The following is a 12,522-nucleotide window of genomic DNA, read 5'->3' on the forward strand; positions in this document are numbered from 1 at the left end:
ATACTTCAAATAAAACATTTTTCTTTTGGGGGTGCCTGGGTGGCTCAATCAGTTTAGCATCCGACTTTTGATGTTGGCTCAGGTCGTGATCTCATGGTTCGTGAGTTTGAGCCCCACCTTGGGCTGTGAGCGCAGAGAGCGCAGAGCCTGGTTGGGATTCTCTCTCTCTCCTTCTCTCTCTGCCCCTCCCCTGCTTGTGCTCACTCTCTCTCTCTCAAAATAAACTTATAAGAAGTTTTTTCTTTTGAAAAACAAGACAGGGAGATGCCTCCCCTCACCTGGGTGGCATCCACAATCCTATTTCTTCATTCCAGCAGGAGGATCATGGCCATGACTTTCAAGAAGTGATATTTACTTGGGGGTCCAAGGAAGAGGCATGTGTAAGCTGTCAGCATGTTCCTTTCTTCCAGTTCAGACTTCATGGTGTCTGTGGTTTGGGGGAGTAGTGATTGCCTTGTTTCATCAGCCACGAGGACTCCCCTGTCTCTGTAGTTTGTGTTGTTTTCGAGGGAGGACGGTAGAACAGAAATGCTCCTACCCCACCGTCTTCAACAGGAAGTCAGGATGGATTCCCGAACCCACTGGTGAGGGTGTAGCTGTAAAGAAACAGGCCTGACTTTCTTTCTTAACTAAATAAAATGCTGGTCCTTGACGAGACCCCTTTAGAGTGATCAGCTTGAAAGACAACACCCAATGTGGCCAGCACTGAGAGATCACCCGTGGCCATCATCTGAGTTCGGCTCCTCTCACTGGGAGCTTCCTGAAGGGGTGCAGAGCTCTGAGGGCTTCCAGAGGGGACCCCCGGCGGACACGGGGGACCGCATACCTGCACCAGGGGCTGCTTCAAAGGATAACATTTGCTTGCCTGTGGAAATTCTGGTTATGAAGTTCATGCTTTATGCTCAGACCTTGTCTGAGGAGTGTGTCTCTTGTCCCTCAGAAGGAGAGCACTCCTGGAAGCACATGATGGTCTCTTGTCACCCTGCTCCTGTCCCACTGAACATCATGGGCACTCGGCCGCAGGGCATGGCCTCATCTCAGCCTTGAACGCCACCCTTTCCTGTGGTCAGTGACTGTGGGGTGGCCTCCGTGCATTCGCACAGCCCCAAACCCAGCATGTGGCATGACAGTGCTGGGGCACACTAGTGGGAGGTCACTGTGATAGTGTGGCACATTTATGCCTCAGGGCCTTTGCTCGGCTTGTTCTGCAGCACGTCCATGTCTTCTGGGGATACCTTGGGTCCCAGGAAGCCCCTGCTCCTGTCACTGTAAAGCTCCACCTTCCCTGAAGCCTTTCCCTAGTCCCCCCTCTGCACTGACAAACACCACCCCTGGCTGGTCCACTTTTGTCATCTTGGGGACACTGGCAACTCTGGAAGGCAGATGATGTTATCCCCATTTGCTGTATGGAGACACCGAGTCTCAGCAGGCCCCGTCAGTCGTCCTGGGGGACCATGGTCAATCAAGGCGTTGTCAGGTTTTGAACTCAGATCCCAGACTGGGGCTCCACCTGCGATGTCCCAGGTCTCGCAGAGGTCTGATCCCTCCGACCTGTTCTTAGTCCCCGTGCACTGATCTCTAACTGTGCGGCACTCTGTTCTTTCCTTCTGTCCGTCTGTGCACCCAACTCTGAGTTCTGGTGTTGCACAGGCAGAAACACGGTCTCTCACCCAGTGGCAGATGGAGCTGTATCCTGAGCGTTCACATGGTCTGCTCATCTCCTGGCCATCATGGGGCCGGCACCGCCGGTCAGCCCCAGGCTTTGCCCCTAGCTTTGCACAGACACTTGGTCTGACTTGTGCGCAGGCGAGCACAGGCAGGTCACTTTCCGTGGAGCCTTTAAGATCACCAAAGGTCAGATTGCTTAGACTCCCACAGTTTCTCAAGAACACTTAGGGATTGCATCTGACTTCTTTGCTATCGAGGCGATGCAGTGGGACTTGCCCAAAGTCATTGTGGGTCATCGCATTTGTCCTGTGTTGCAGAAGAGGCCCCCTGAGGCCCCATAGACATCGGTGTGCACGCCACCGTGTCGTGCGGGGCACGATGCTTGACACTTAGCAACTGGCTAAGTTGCTGTTCTGTGACGGGCGTCTGGTACCTTCCCAGCAAGGTGGTCCTGGGCTTGAAAGAAGACCATGTGGAAAAGCCTTGGAAGCACGGCCCTTATTGAAGCTCATCCTTCCTCTTCTTGTCTCCAGGCCTCATCGCATCGAGCTTCTCCCAAGCGTGTGGGTCTCTCTCCTTTGCGTCAGGAAGGTCCCCATATCCAGTGCCACTTGAAAGTGGCTCCAGGTGTCAGCTGGGATGTGCTGCCACCTGGCTGATCCCAGTCTCTCGTGGCAGGAGGTGACACTTCAGGGGCCCTGGGGCCATCACCTCTGTCTCCAGTGGCCTCAGCTTCTGGCCAGACTTGAGCAGAGATCTGAGGGCCTCGGGGCAGGTGGGTCTCAGAGCTGAGTGGGGGCAGCCCACAGCCTCTGCTTTCTCGTCCTGGACAGAGTGTCAGCTTGGGCTCGAACCCACGGGCCCTCTCAGCTGCAGGCTGCACCCATCTACCTTGAACGAAGGTTAGCAATGCTCTTGAGTGTAAACTCTGGAAAGTTCAACCCCCTCCTCTCTGTGGTAAGTTCAGGGCTTTGGGTTGATGAGGGAGGGGACAGGACCCGGAGGGGGCGGGGGGCTGTAACAACAAGTGTTATCCTGTGGCATTTGGACAGGTTGCCTGAGAAAGTCCCTCCCAGCATGAGGCCTTGCAAATGCAGTGATGTGCGACCCCCACCCAGGAGGGGAAGGAGAGTCAGACAGGGCGCTCACGTGTCCGGTGACATCACTCAGAAGTGTGATGGGGAGCCTCCCTGTCTGCGGTGTTTTGTTGCCCCAGCCTTTGTCTTTTCTATGGCCAGCAAATGTGGGGTGCAGCTTCGTGGGTTATGTAAAGCAGATGACCTCTAATTAGCTAAAAAGATGTTTATTTGGACTGTATTTAAAGCAGTTGGATGCGTGAGAGCTTGTGCTGGGGCTTTGGGCTAACAGTCCCACCTGCTGTGCAGAAGTGGGTAACATAGGGGTCGTTTGAGGCTAATAATACAGTGGCCATCTCTGACTTATTTATGTAACACCCCCCACCTCTCAGTCTCTCTCCCTAGGTGGCTTATTAAAGAATTTCTTTCAACCCTACATGCTGATCGTTCCAAGAGTTCTGGTACATTCTTTTCCCCCAATCTCATTACATAGCCAGTAGTCCCTTAGTGCCTGGGTGACGCTCAGGCCTCGGACAGATGGTGCCCCAGGGAGGCTGCCTGCCTGGCCAGACCCTCGCTCTTATCATTTACCCAGTGTCACCATGAATCTTCACCGACTGCTGTCCCTGGCGTGGTCCCTCTGAAATGCTATCCTGATTCTGCCACGGTCCATCTTGGAAGCCTTCACTCACCTTCCATTTAGCAGCGTGTAACCTCTCTGGGGGTAACCACAGCAAAGCCCCCACCATCTAGGGGAAGGATCGTGATGGGTAATTCCATTTTCCAGATCACTGAGAGTATGCCTCCAAGCCTTGTTTGTTTGTTTTTACATTTGATTGCTCTCGGTGCACATCTCCCTCAAAAGTATTCTTTGTCATCTTAAAGAGAAGCTTCCATGGGTACACTGTTTATTTTTTAAGTAGCCTTACTGAGCTAGAACTCACATGCGATGCAGTCCACCCACTTATCTCACTTATCTCTTCTACTTCCAAGACCTAGGCTGGTCGGCAGCAGAACAGATGCCAATAAATACTTGCTGGATTGAGCTAAAACCACACTGAGATCACCTCTTTTGGATAAGTCCAGATCTCCTGCCAGGAAGCAGCCGTGCCCGTGCCCTCTGTGTCTGGTGACATGAATGGAACTGATGGCCCCAACACCGAAGGGTCCCAGACTGCTGATTTTTAATTTTTTTTAACGTTTATTCATTTTTTAAGAGGCAGAGAGAGATAGAGCGTGAGCAGGAGAGGGGCAGAGAGAGAGGCAGACACAGAATCCGAAGCAGGCTCCAGGCTCCGAGCTGTCAGCACGGAGCCCGACGTGGGGCTCGTACTCACGGACCGTGAGATCGTGACCTGAGCCGAAGTCGAACACTTAACTGACTGAGCCACCCAGGCGCCCCGCAGACTGCTGAGTTTTAAATTTCTCACCTGGGTTTTTCATCCTTTTGTGTGCCCTCCCTTCTTTCCTGTGGCCATCTGCCGTCACCTCACCGTGTCTGCCTGCAGCTACTCCAGAGCACGGGGCCGCTCTTGCCGGAACAGCCTGTGAAACGAAAGCACAGTGCTCTTCACGCTTAGGGGGTGTGACACCCTCCCGCCACCTGGCCCTCACTAGAGGGGTGACAGTCTTTTATTTACCCCACGGCTGATAAGAGTTCACACGTCGTCTACAAGATTGCTTAGCAAACAAGGGAAGTGAAGGCTGGGGAGGTGAGGGAACTTGTTCAAGGTCACACCGTAGGCTCACGGTGGAGTCAAGACCAGGCCCGTCCTCTGTGCTGCTGTGCCCACCAGTCTTGCAGGAAGTGACTCTCCTGCTCTCTCTTTCTCTCCCAGGGGTCCTTGGTGAATTTTGTCATGGTTATTTAAGGAACCTCGCCTAGAAGTCCCAACACGCAGTTCCCCATCGGCGGGAAGGCTTGGACTCCAAGATGATTATAAAGGAATATCGGATTCCTCTGCCCATGACCGTGGAGGAGTACCGCATCGCCCAGCTATACATGATCCAGGTGGGTCTTGGGGCCAGGGCAGGCCACGCCGGGCGTACAGATGGCTCTCGAACCCTTGGGTGGGGTGGGGCGGCACTGTGGTCTCCACGGCAGTGTCTGCTCAGTAGGCTCCTGGTAAGTGTCTCAGTTGCCCAGGCGTCGTGGCTTCCCAGCCCGATGCCAGGAACACAGGGAGTGCCATGGGTGTTTGTGGCATTGGCCTGTCCCGCCAGCCCTGTATTCATGGCGCTGGGAGTGCTGACACTCTTTGCACTTAATACCCGTCCTCTCTCTGATTCAGATGTTATCCGTGCGTATAGTCAGCTGGGCCGCTTTAACAAAGAACACAGACCAGGGGGCTTAAACAACAGACATTTGTTTCTCACGGTTCTGAAGGCTGGAAGCCCAAGGTCAAGTTGCTAACAGAGTTGGTGTCTGGTAAGGGCCCTCCTCCTGGCTTACAGATGGCCACCTTCTTTCTCACCGTGTCCTCGATGGTGGGTGAGGGGGCAAGGGAGTCCTCTGGAGTCTCTTCTGTAAGGGCACTAATCCCGTTAGGAGGGCTCAGTCCTCATGACCTAGTCACCTCCCAAAGCCTGACCTAGTACTATCGCATTGGAGGTTAGGGGCTTCAGTATGAATGTGGAGGGGGCACAGAAATTCAGTCCATAGCAACCCACTTGACAGACAGGAAGGTGTGAGGTCCAAAGAAGTTAAATGACTTCCCTGGGAGCACCTGGCCAGTTTTCCCATTCTTGGCTCCACACTCTCCTCACTACTCTAGGCTGCAAGACAGTGGCATCTACTATGTGGCTGGTTTACAGAGTCACAGACGAATTTCAGGGTGACAGATTCCTGTGACAAGCCAGAGAATGCCATGCCCCACCCCTCCCACTCCCACACACCCGGAGCCCTGCTCAGAGCCTGGCTGACCTGGAACACAGAACGGGGAGACCCAGGATCTGGTTGCTCGTGGCCTCGATGTGACCATACTCCTGCTTGCTGGCTCCTGCTCCTCTGTGGAGGTCCCCCGCCCGGCTACCCCGCCAGCGTCTTGCTCAGCCTCAGTGCCCCAGCCTTTTGCCTGACCTGGCAGCTTTCCTCCCAGTTGGGAGTCTGATTACGAACCAGCTCTCACCTGGCTCTGCTCTTCCGGGCATCAGGATGCCTTGGTGCAGCCCGTGGATCATCGTGTCACATGGTGTTCCACGGCGTCACACAGTGTCACATGGGCCCCTGCCGGCAGGGTTCCACCTCTGCCCCTGGCTTTGCTTGGTGGGTGCTCACCCTTCAACCCGGGTCTGGGGAGTTAGTAACAAGCTCCCTGCGGAGCCCAGGCCCTTCTGAGAGGAGCTCCGTGAAGCTACCAGAGTTTGGCCAGGTGCCCCCAGCTTGGGGAGCTTGATGAGGAAGAGAATGGAAGGTGAACTGGCCTCCCTGGCAGGGGCTGTTGGCTCCATGCGGCTTCAGGAGTGCCACTCGATTCCCTCTTGAACCACTTACCTCGTAATTATTCCTAGAGATCAAGGAGAGAAGGGACTTAGCTCACTCAGCCCCCCAGCTCTGAGCTGTCTGGAAATTGCTCAGCCTATTCAAGGATGCTATTTGTCCTGCAGCTCCCCAATTCCCGTCCCAGCCAGGGGAGCCCAGACCCTGGCAGGCAGCCCCTCCATGTGCCTGTCAGCTGGTGGAGGACCCATCAGGATCCAGGGACTGACTTTTAGCTCCTAGGACATCCCAAAGCTTTCTTGAGCATGTGATCACCTCCAACTGGGCTCCTTAGAGGCACCTGCCATCCCCACCCCCCTTTATTGAGATAGTTTGTTCTTTTTTTTTTTTTAATTTTTTAACGTTTATTTATTTTTGAGAGACAGAGACAGAGCATGAGCATGAGCAGGGGAGGGGCAGAGAGAGAGGGAGACACAGAATCCGAAGCAGGCTGAAGGCTCCGAGCTGTCAGCACAGAGCCCGATGCTGGGCTCAAACCCACGAACCATGAGATCGTGACCTCAGCTGAAGTCAGACACTTAACCAACTGAGCCACCCAGGCGCCCGGTATTTTGTTCTTTTTAAAACATCCTTATGCCTCCAGTTAATGTTAACTATCCCATAGCCTCCTCCACGATACCTGCTATGGGCGCAGGGCCGCCTGTGTGCGTTCACTCATCCAAGCCCTACTGTAACACCTGTCTGTCTCTCAAGGCTGCCCTCCTCTGCTCCTGCCCTGACACTTTCTTACCCGCCACTGGCCCCAGCACTTCTGGGGGCTCCACCCACCTTGGGGGGTGATGGACAAGCATATTATCTCCGTTGTGTGATGGTTTCACAGCTGCGAACATGCGTCAGAGCTCACCAGCTGTCTTTTCATGTATGTACCGTTTGTTGCATGCCAGTCGTATCTCAGTAGAGCTCTTAAAACACTAAGTGAAATGCACAGACTTTTCTGTGCTCAGCCTGGGCCGAAGGCTGGGTTCCAGAGGAGAATGTAAAAGTACTTGCTCCTCTCCAGGAGCGCCTTTGGGGAGGTGGGCACACAGGCAGTTTACTGAATACAGGCCGGGAGACAGGGAGCGGATGTTCGTGTGGGCTTAGGGCCACTGCTCCAAGAGTGCGTCCATCGGGAGCTGGGCCAGTTGAGGAGGATGGATAGGCCCTCAAGGAAGGCAGCTGTGGTTTTGTGGAAAGAAGAGCAAGACTTTAGTTCATTTCCTCCAGACCCTGCTTACCAGCTAGAGTGGCAGCTAGCAACGGACCTGCCTTCTGCACTCACTAGCCAGCCTCCTCCTCCATGGGGTCATGAACAAGATGGGATGAGCTCACGTGTCGAGCTGCCTCGTGATGTGCCTGACCAGTGTCCAAACAAAATACATGTTGTTCAAGGCAAGGAAGAGGGAGAAGGAGAAGAGGAGGAGAGGAGGAGGAAGAATAAGAAGAAAAGAAAAAAAGTTGGGCTGGCTGGGAGAGAGCCTTCTGTCATCCATAGAAGTGTTCAGCAGATGCTTGCCTCAGAGGGAGGAATCCGAGGTGGTTTGGCCAGGACCCTGGACAGCTCTGAGAGCTGCCACTTTTACGGGCGTCCTGGAGCGTTCTTGGTCTTGGGTCCTTCACCCCTATCATTCGTAGGGTCTGTGCTTTTTCTGCACCAGGCCCCTCCTGTGCAGCCCCCAGGCCCCTCCTGTGCAGCCCCCAGGCCCCAGAGATAGAGAGGGGTAGGGAGGTGAAGTTCCCCAACTCAGCCCCAGCCTGGTGGGTAGGGGTCATGGGTGAGGCCTCACCCTGGGCACGTGTATGCCCCTGGGGAGCTGGGCTTATCTCTGCCACCCTAACTCAGTCTCCCTAGGAGGCTCCACAGTGCAGGGAGACTGGCAGGGACGACTGGCAGGGATGGGGGTGGTGTTTTTGGGGCGAGCAGAGAAGGTCAGCACGTTTCGAGAAGAGCTCTCCTAAGTGGCATGACCGAGAGCCTCAGCTGTGCCAGGGGACTGAGCACCCCCTCAGATGCCATTGTCAGAGGGGAGCCAGGGGTTCAGCCCTTTGGGGTGTTAGCTTCAAAGTTGGAGGGGGTGCCCAGACTCAGATGGAACTGGCAATAGTTGAGAGCAGAATCCATTTTTGCTCATTCAGCTAATTTTTTTGTTTATTTATTTTGAGAGAGACAAAAAGAGAGAGAGAGCAGAGGTGGGGCAGAGACAAAGGGAGGGAGAATCCCAAGCAGGCTCCACACTGTCAGCATGGAGCCTGACACAGGGCTTGATCCCATGGACTGTGAGGTCATGACCTGAGCTGAAATCAAGAGTTGGGCACTCAACTGACTGAGCCACCCAGGCGCCCTCATTCAGCTAATCTTTACTGTGCAGAGACAACAAAGTGCTGTTCAGGGAGTACAGAGCACTTCCAGTCTGGGTCCTGGGGCTCTGCCACTGCTAACAGTGGCCTTTGTGCCCCCAAGTGGCCCATGGTATCCATCCTGCATGAGTGACCATAACGGCTTGCTCAGCTGGTTGGCCAGTGTCCCCCCAAATTCATGTCCATTCCAGGTGTTAGACCGTGACCTTATCTAAGGACAAGACAGAATGGGCCCTAAATTGAATGACTTATTGTCCCTATAATTATGAAGAGGAGAGGACAGAAAGAGACACAGTGATGTGATGGTGGAGGCAGAGAGCCGAGTGATGCGGCCACAAGACCAGGAACGCCTGGGGCCCTGGGGTCTGGAGGAAGCCAAGAAGGAGCCCCCCTAGAGCCTTGGGAGTGGACATGGTGCCTTTCCCTGGCTAGGAGTCTGAGGACAGCTCAGGCCGGGTCACCCACTGAGGCCGGATGGGACCTTCCCTACCCCTGCTCCTTATCCCTCCCTGCCTCTTCTCCACCCTCAGCTCCCTGGCAGGCTGGGCCTTCAGAGACTGCTTGTGGCCCTGGCTCCTGTGACCTGTGTGTCCCCTTCACACTGAGTCACCACAAACCCTAGATGTGTCCATTTCCGGGGGGGGGGGGTGCTTAAAACAAGAGACATGTATTCTCTCTCGCTTCTGGAGGCCAGAAGTCTGAAATCAAGGTGTCCGCAGGGCCTGCTCCCTTTGAAGGCCCTCTCTCCCTCTGAGGATTCTGCCAGCCTCTGGTGGCGGCCAGCTTCATTGGCTAGTGGCTACATCCCTTTAGTCTGTGTTTTAAGGACATGGTCCTTGGATTTAGGACCCACCTTAATTCAGTGTGACTTCACCTTAACGAATTATATCTGCGAAGATGCTATTTCCAAATAAAACCACATTCCTTTTTTTTTTTAAGTTGCTTTCTTTGTTTTCTTTTTTTTTTTAAGTTTCTTTATTTTGAGAGAGAGAGATTCAGAGAGGGTTGAGCAGAGCGAGAGGGAGTAACAGAGGATCCAAAGTGGTCTCTGTGCTGACAGCCGTGAGTCCAACGCGGGGCTCGAATTCATGAACGGCGAGATCACGGTCTGAGACAAAGTCAGACGCTTAACCGACTGAGCCACCCCAGGCGACCATAAAGCCACATTCTAAGGTTCTGGGTGGATGTGAATTTTGGGGGGCCCTTTAGCCCACTACACCAGGCCTTAGACAGATAGGTAGCCCCATCTCCCCTTATAGTTTTGGAAATTGAGACCAGAGAGAAGTGACTTGTCCAGGATGAGAGGGAACTGGTCACAGTTGGGACTAGAACCCATTTATTTGCTCAATAAGTACCGAGTACCTGCCTTATGCCAAGGTGTCTTCATGCTGTGGACTGCACAGGTCCCAGAGTCCAACAGGATCTCGAGTACAGGTTGAGCTCTGCCACTTGAAGCTGTGTACCTTGAACAAGTCATTCCACGTCTCTTAGCCTCCACCTTCCCTTCTGCAAACTGGGAACAGTAGCAGCACTCAGCCTTTCTCAAGGGGTTGTGACACTACCTAAAGGGAGACGTGCACGCAGAGCACATGGCACAACCATAACGAGTGAAGCCACCACGAAGCATGAGCTTACAAAGTGTCTGGGAAATGGTCGCTGCTTTCATTACAGAATCTGGGCCGCATTCCGTGGGCTCCTTTGAAGAGCAAGGGATGGCGTATCCCCGCTGACCCCATCTGTGCCCTCCGCCAGGGTCCTTTCTATTTTTTTTATGGAGGGGACTCAACTGCTCTGGGCGTGGAGATATGGCATGTCTTTGTACCCCAGGGGTGAGACTGTCTTCTTGGGAGCGCCTGTGTGTGTGTGTGTGTGTGTGTGTGTGTGTGTGCGCGCATGTGCACACCTGCTATTCAGGAAGCTGACCGAAGGTGGCCTCGGTGATGCCGTCATGTCACCATGGAAACAGATGCTGGGCTTAAAGTCACCAGGACCTTGACCATGAATGAGGCTTTCTGCATAAGTAGAAACCTGAGCTTTTGGACACTGGGAAGAACATCTGGGGCAGAGAGACATTTAGAGGTGACCCAGGAGTCCTCTCTCTCAGGCAGTGCCACTGAGGCCCCTTCCCACTTCCCGTGTTTGATCTCTCTGAAATCTTAGTGAGTATAGACACAGGATTGGTTTCTGTTTGTTTGTTTTGTTTTATACCAGCTTTATTGAGATGTGAGTCCCACACCACACAGTTCACACATTTGAAGGGTACAGTTTAGGGATTTTTTGCATATTCACAGGGTTGTCAAACCATCACCACGATTTTAGAGTATTGTCATCACCCCAAGAAGTCACTCTCCAGCCCCCCACCCCCACCCCCATCCCTAGGCAACCAGTAATCTGCCTTCTGTCTGTACAGATTTGCCTGTACTGGACATTTCACGTCAATGGGATCGTACACTATGTGGACTTTTGTGTCGGGCTTCTTACGCATCGGTCTCAGGGTTCATCCACGTCATAACAGGTTTTGGCCCTTCATTCCTTTTTATGGCCGACGCTTACTCCATTGTGTGGGTATAATTTGTCTGTCCATTTTTCAGATCACGGGCATTGGGTTGTTTCCACCTTTTGGCTCTTGTGACTAATGCTGCGGTGAACATTCGGACACAGGTTTCTGTGTGGACATGTTCTCCTTCTCCTGGATGTTTACCTAGCAGTGGAATTGCTGGGTCATATGGCAATTCTATGTTGAGCTTTTTGAAGAACCGCCAAATTGTTTTCCGCGGCTGCTGTACCGTTTTATATTCCCACCAGCAATGCGTGAGGGTTCCAATTTCTCCACATCTTTACAACACTTGTTATGGTCTGTCTTTGTAGCCATCCTAGTGGGTCTGAAGTAGTAACTTGTAGTTTTGATCTACCTCTCCCCAGTGGCTAGTGATGTTGAGTATCTTTTCATGTGCTTGTTGGCCACTGATGTACTTCTTTGGAGGTATGCCTGTTCAAGTCCTTTGCCCATTTTTGAATTGGATTGTATCTTTGTTGTTGAGTTGCAGTAGTTCTTTATATATTTTAGATACAAGTCCCTTATCAGATACATTATTTACAAGAACTTTCTCTGTGGGTTGTCTTTTCATTATCTTCATAGTATCCTTTGATGCACAAAAGTTTAAAAATTTATATGAAGTCCAATTTATCTATTTTTTCTTTGGCTGTTTGTACTTTGGGTACCCTATTTAAAAAAAAAAAAAAACATTGTCAAATCCGAGGTCCTGAAGGTTTACTCCTATGATTTCTTCTAAGAGTTGTGTAGTTTAAGCTCTTACATTTAGGTTTTTGATCCATTTTGAGTTAATCTTTATATATGATGTGAGGTAGGGGTCCAACTTCATTGTTTTACATGTGGATGTCCAATTATCCCACCAGTATACTGGGACGTGTTGAAAAGACTTCTTTCCTTCATTGAATGATCTCAGCACTCTGGTTGAAAATCAAAACATATAGTATGTAGATATATGGGTTTATTTGTAGACTTTCAGCCCTATTCTTTAGATCTATCCTATGCCAGTACTACATTGTTTTGATTACTGTAGTTTATAGCAAGATTTTCTGAAAAAAAATGTAATGTTTATTTATTTTTGAGAGAGAAAGAGTGTGGTGAACAGGGGAGGGCAGAGAGAGAGGGACACAGAGAATCTGAAGCAGGCTCCAGGCTCTAAGCTGTCAGTACAGAGCCTGACGTGGGGCTCAAACCCATGAATCATGAGATCATGACCTGAGCCAAAGTTGGATGCTTAACCAACTGAGCCACCCAGGCGCGCCTATGGCAAGATTTTTTGTAGCAGGGTGCCTGGGTGGCTCAGTCTTGATTTTGGCTCAGGTCATGATCTCATGATTTGGGAGATCAAGCCCTGTGTCAGGCTCTGCACTGACAATGCGGAGCCTGCTTGG

At 52.2% G+C, this 12,522-nt stretch overlaps 1 protein-coding gene across 14 annotated transcripts in view; it reads left to right on the forward strand.

Annotated features, from left to right (window-relative positions):
* Positions 1–12,522, forward strand: part of PITPNM2 (phosphatidylinositol transfer protein membrane associated 2) — a 143,400-nt gene that overhangs the window by 103,810 nt on the left and 27,068 nt on the right. For all 14 annotated transcript variants that reach the window (XM_023241340.2, XM_023241343.2, XM_023241346.2 and 11 more), the window contains one exon: positions 4,583–4,755. In XM_023241340.2, coding sequence (XP_023097108.1) covers positions 4,678–4,755 — 78 coding nt within the window. In that variant the 5' untranslated portion in view covers positions 4,583–4,677. The remainder of the gene's footprint in view (positions 1–4,582; positions 4,756–12,522) is intronic.

Source organism: Felis catus, chromosome D3, assembly GCF_018350175.1.
Source record: "Felis catus isolate Fca126 chromosome D3, F.catus_Fca126_mat1.0, whole genome shotgun sequence".
NCBI classification, from domain to species: domain Eukaryota; kingdom Metazoa; phylum Chordata; class Mammalia; order Carnivora; family Felidae; genus Felis; species Felis catus.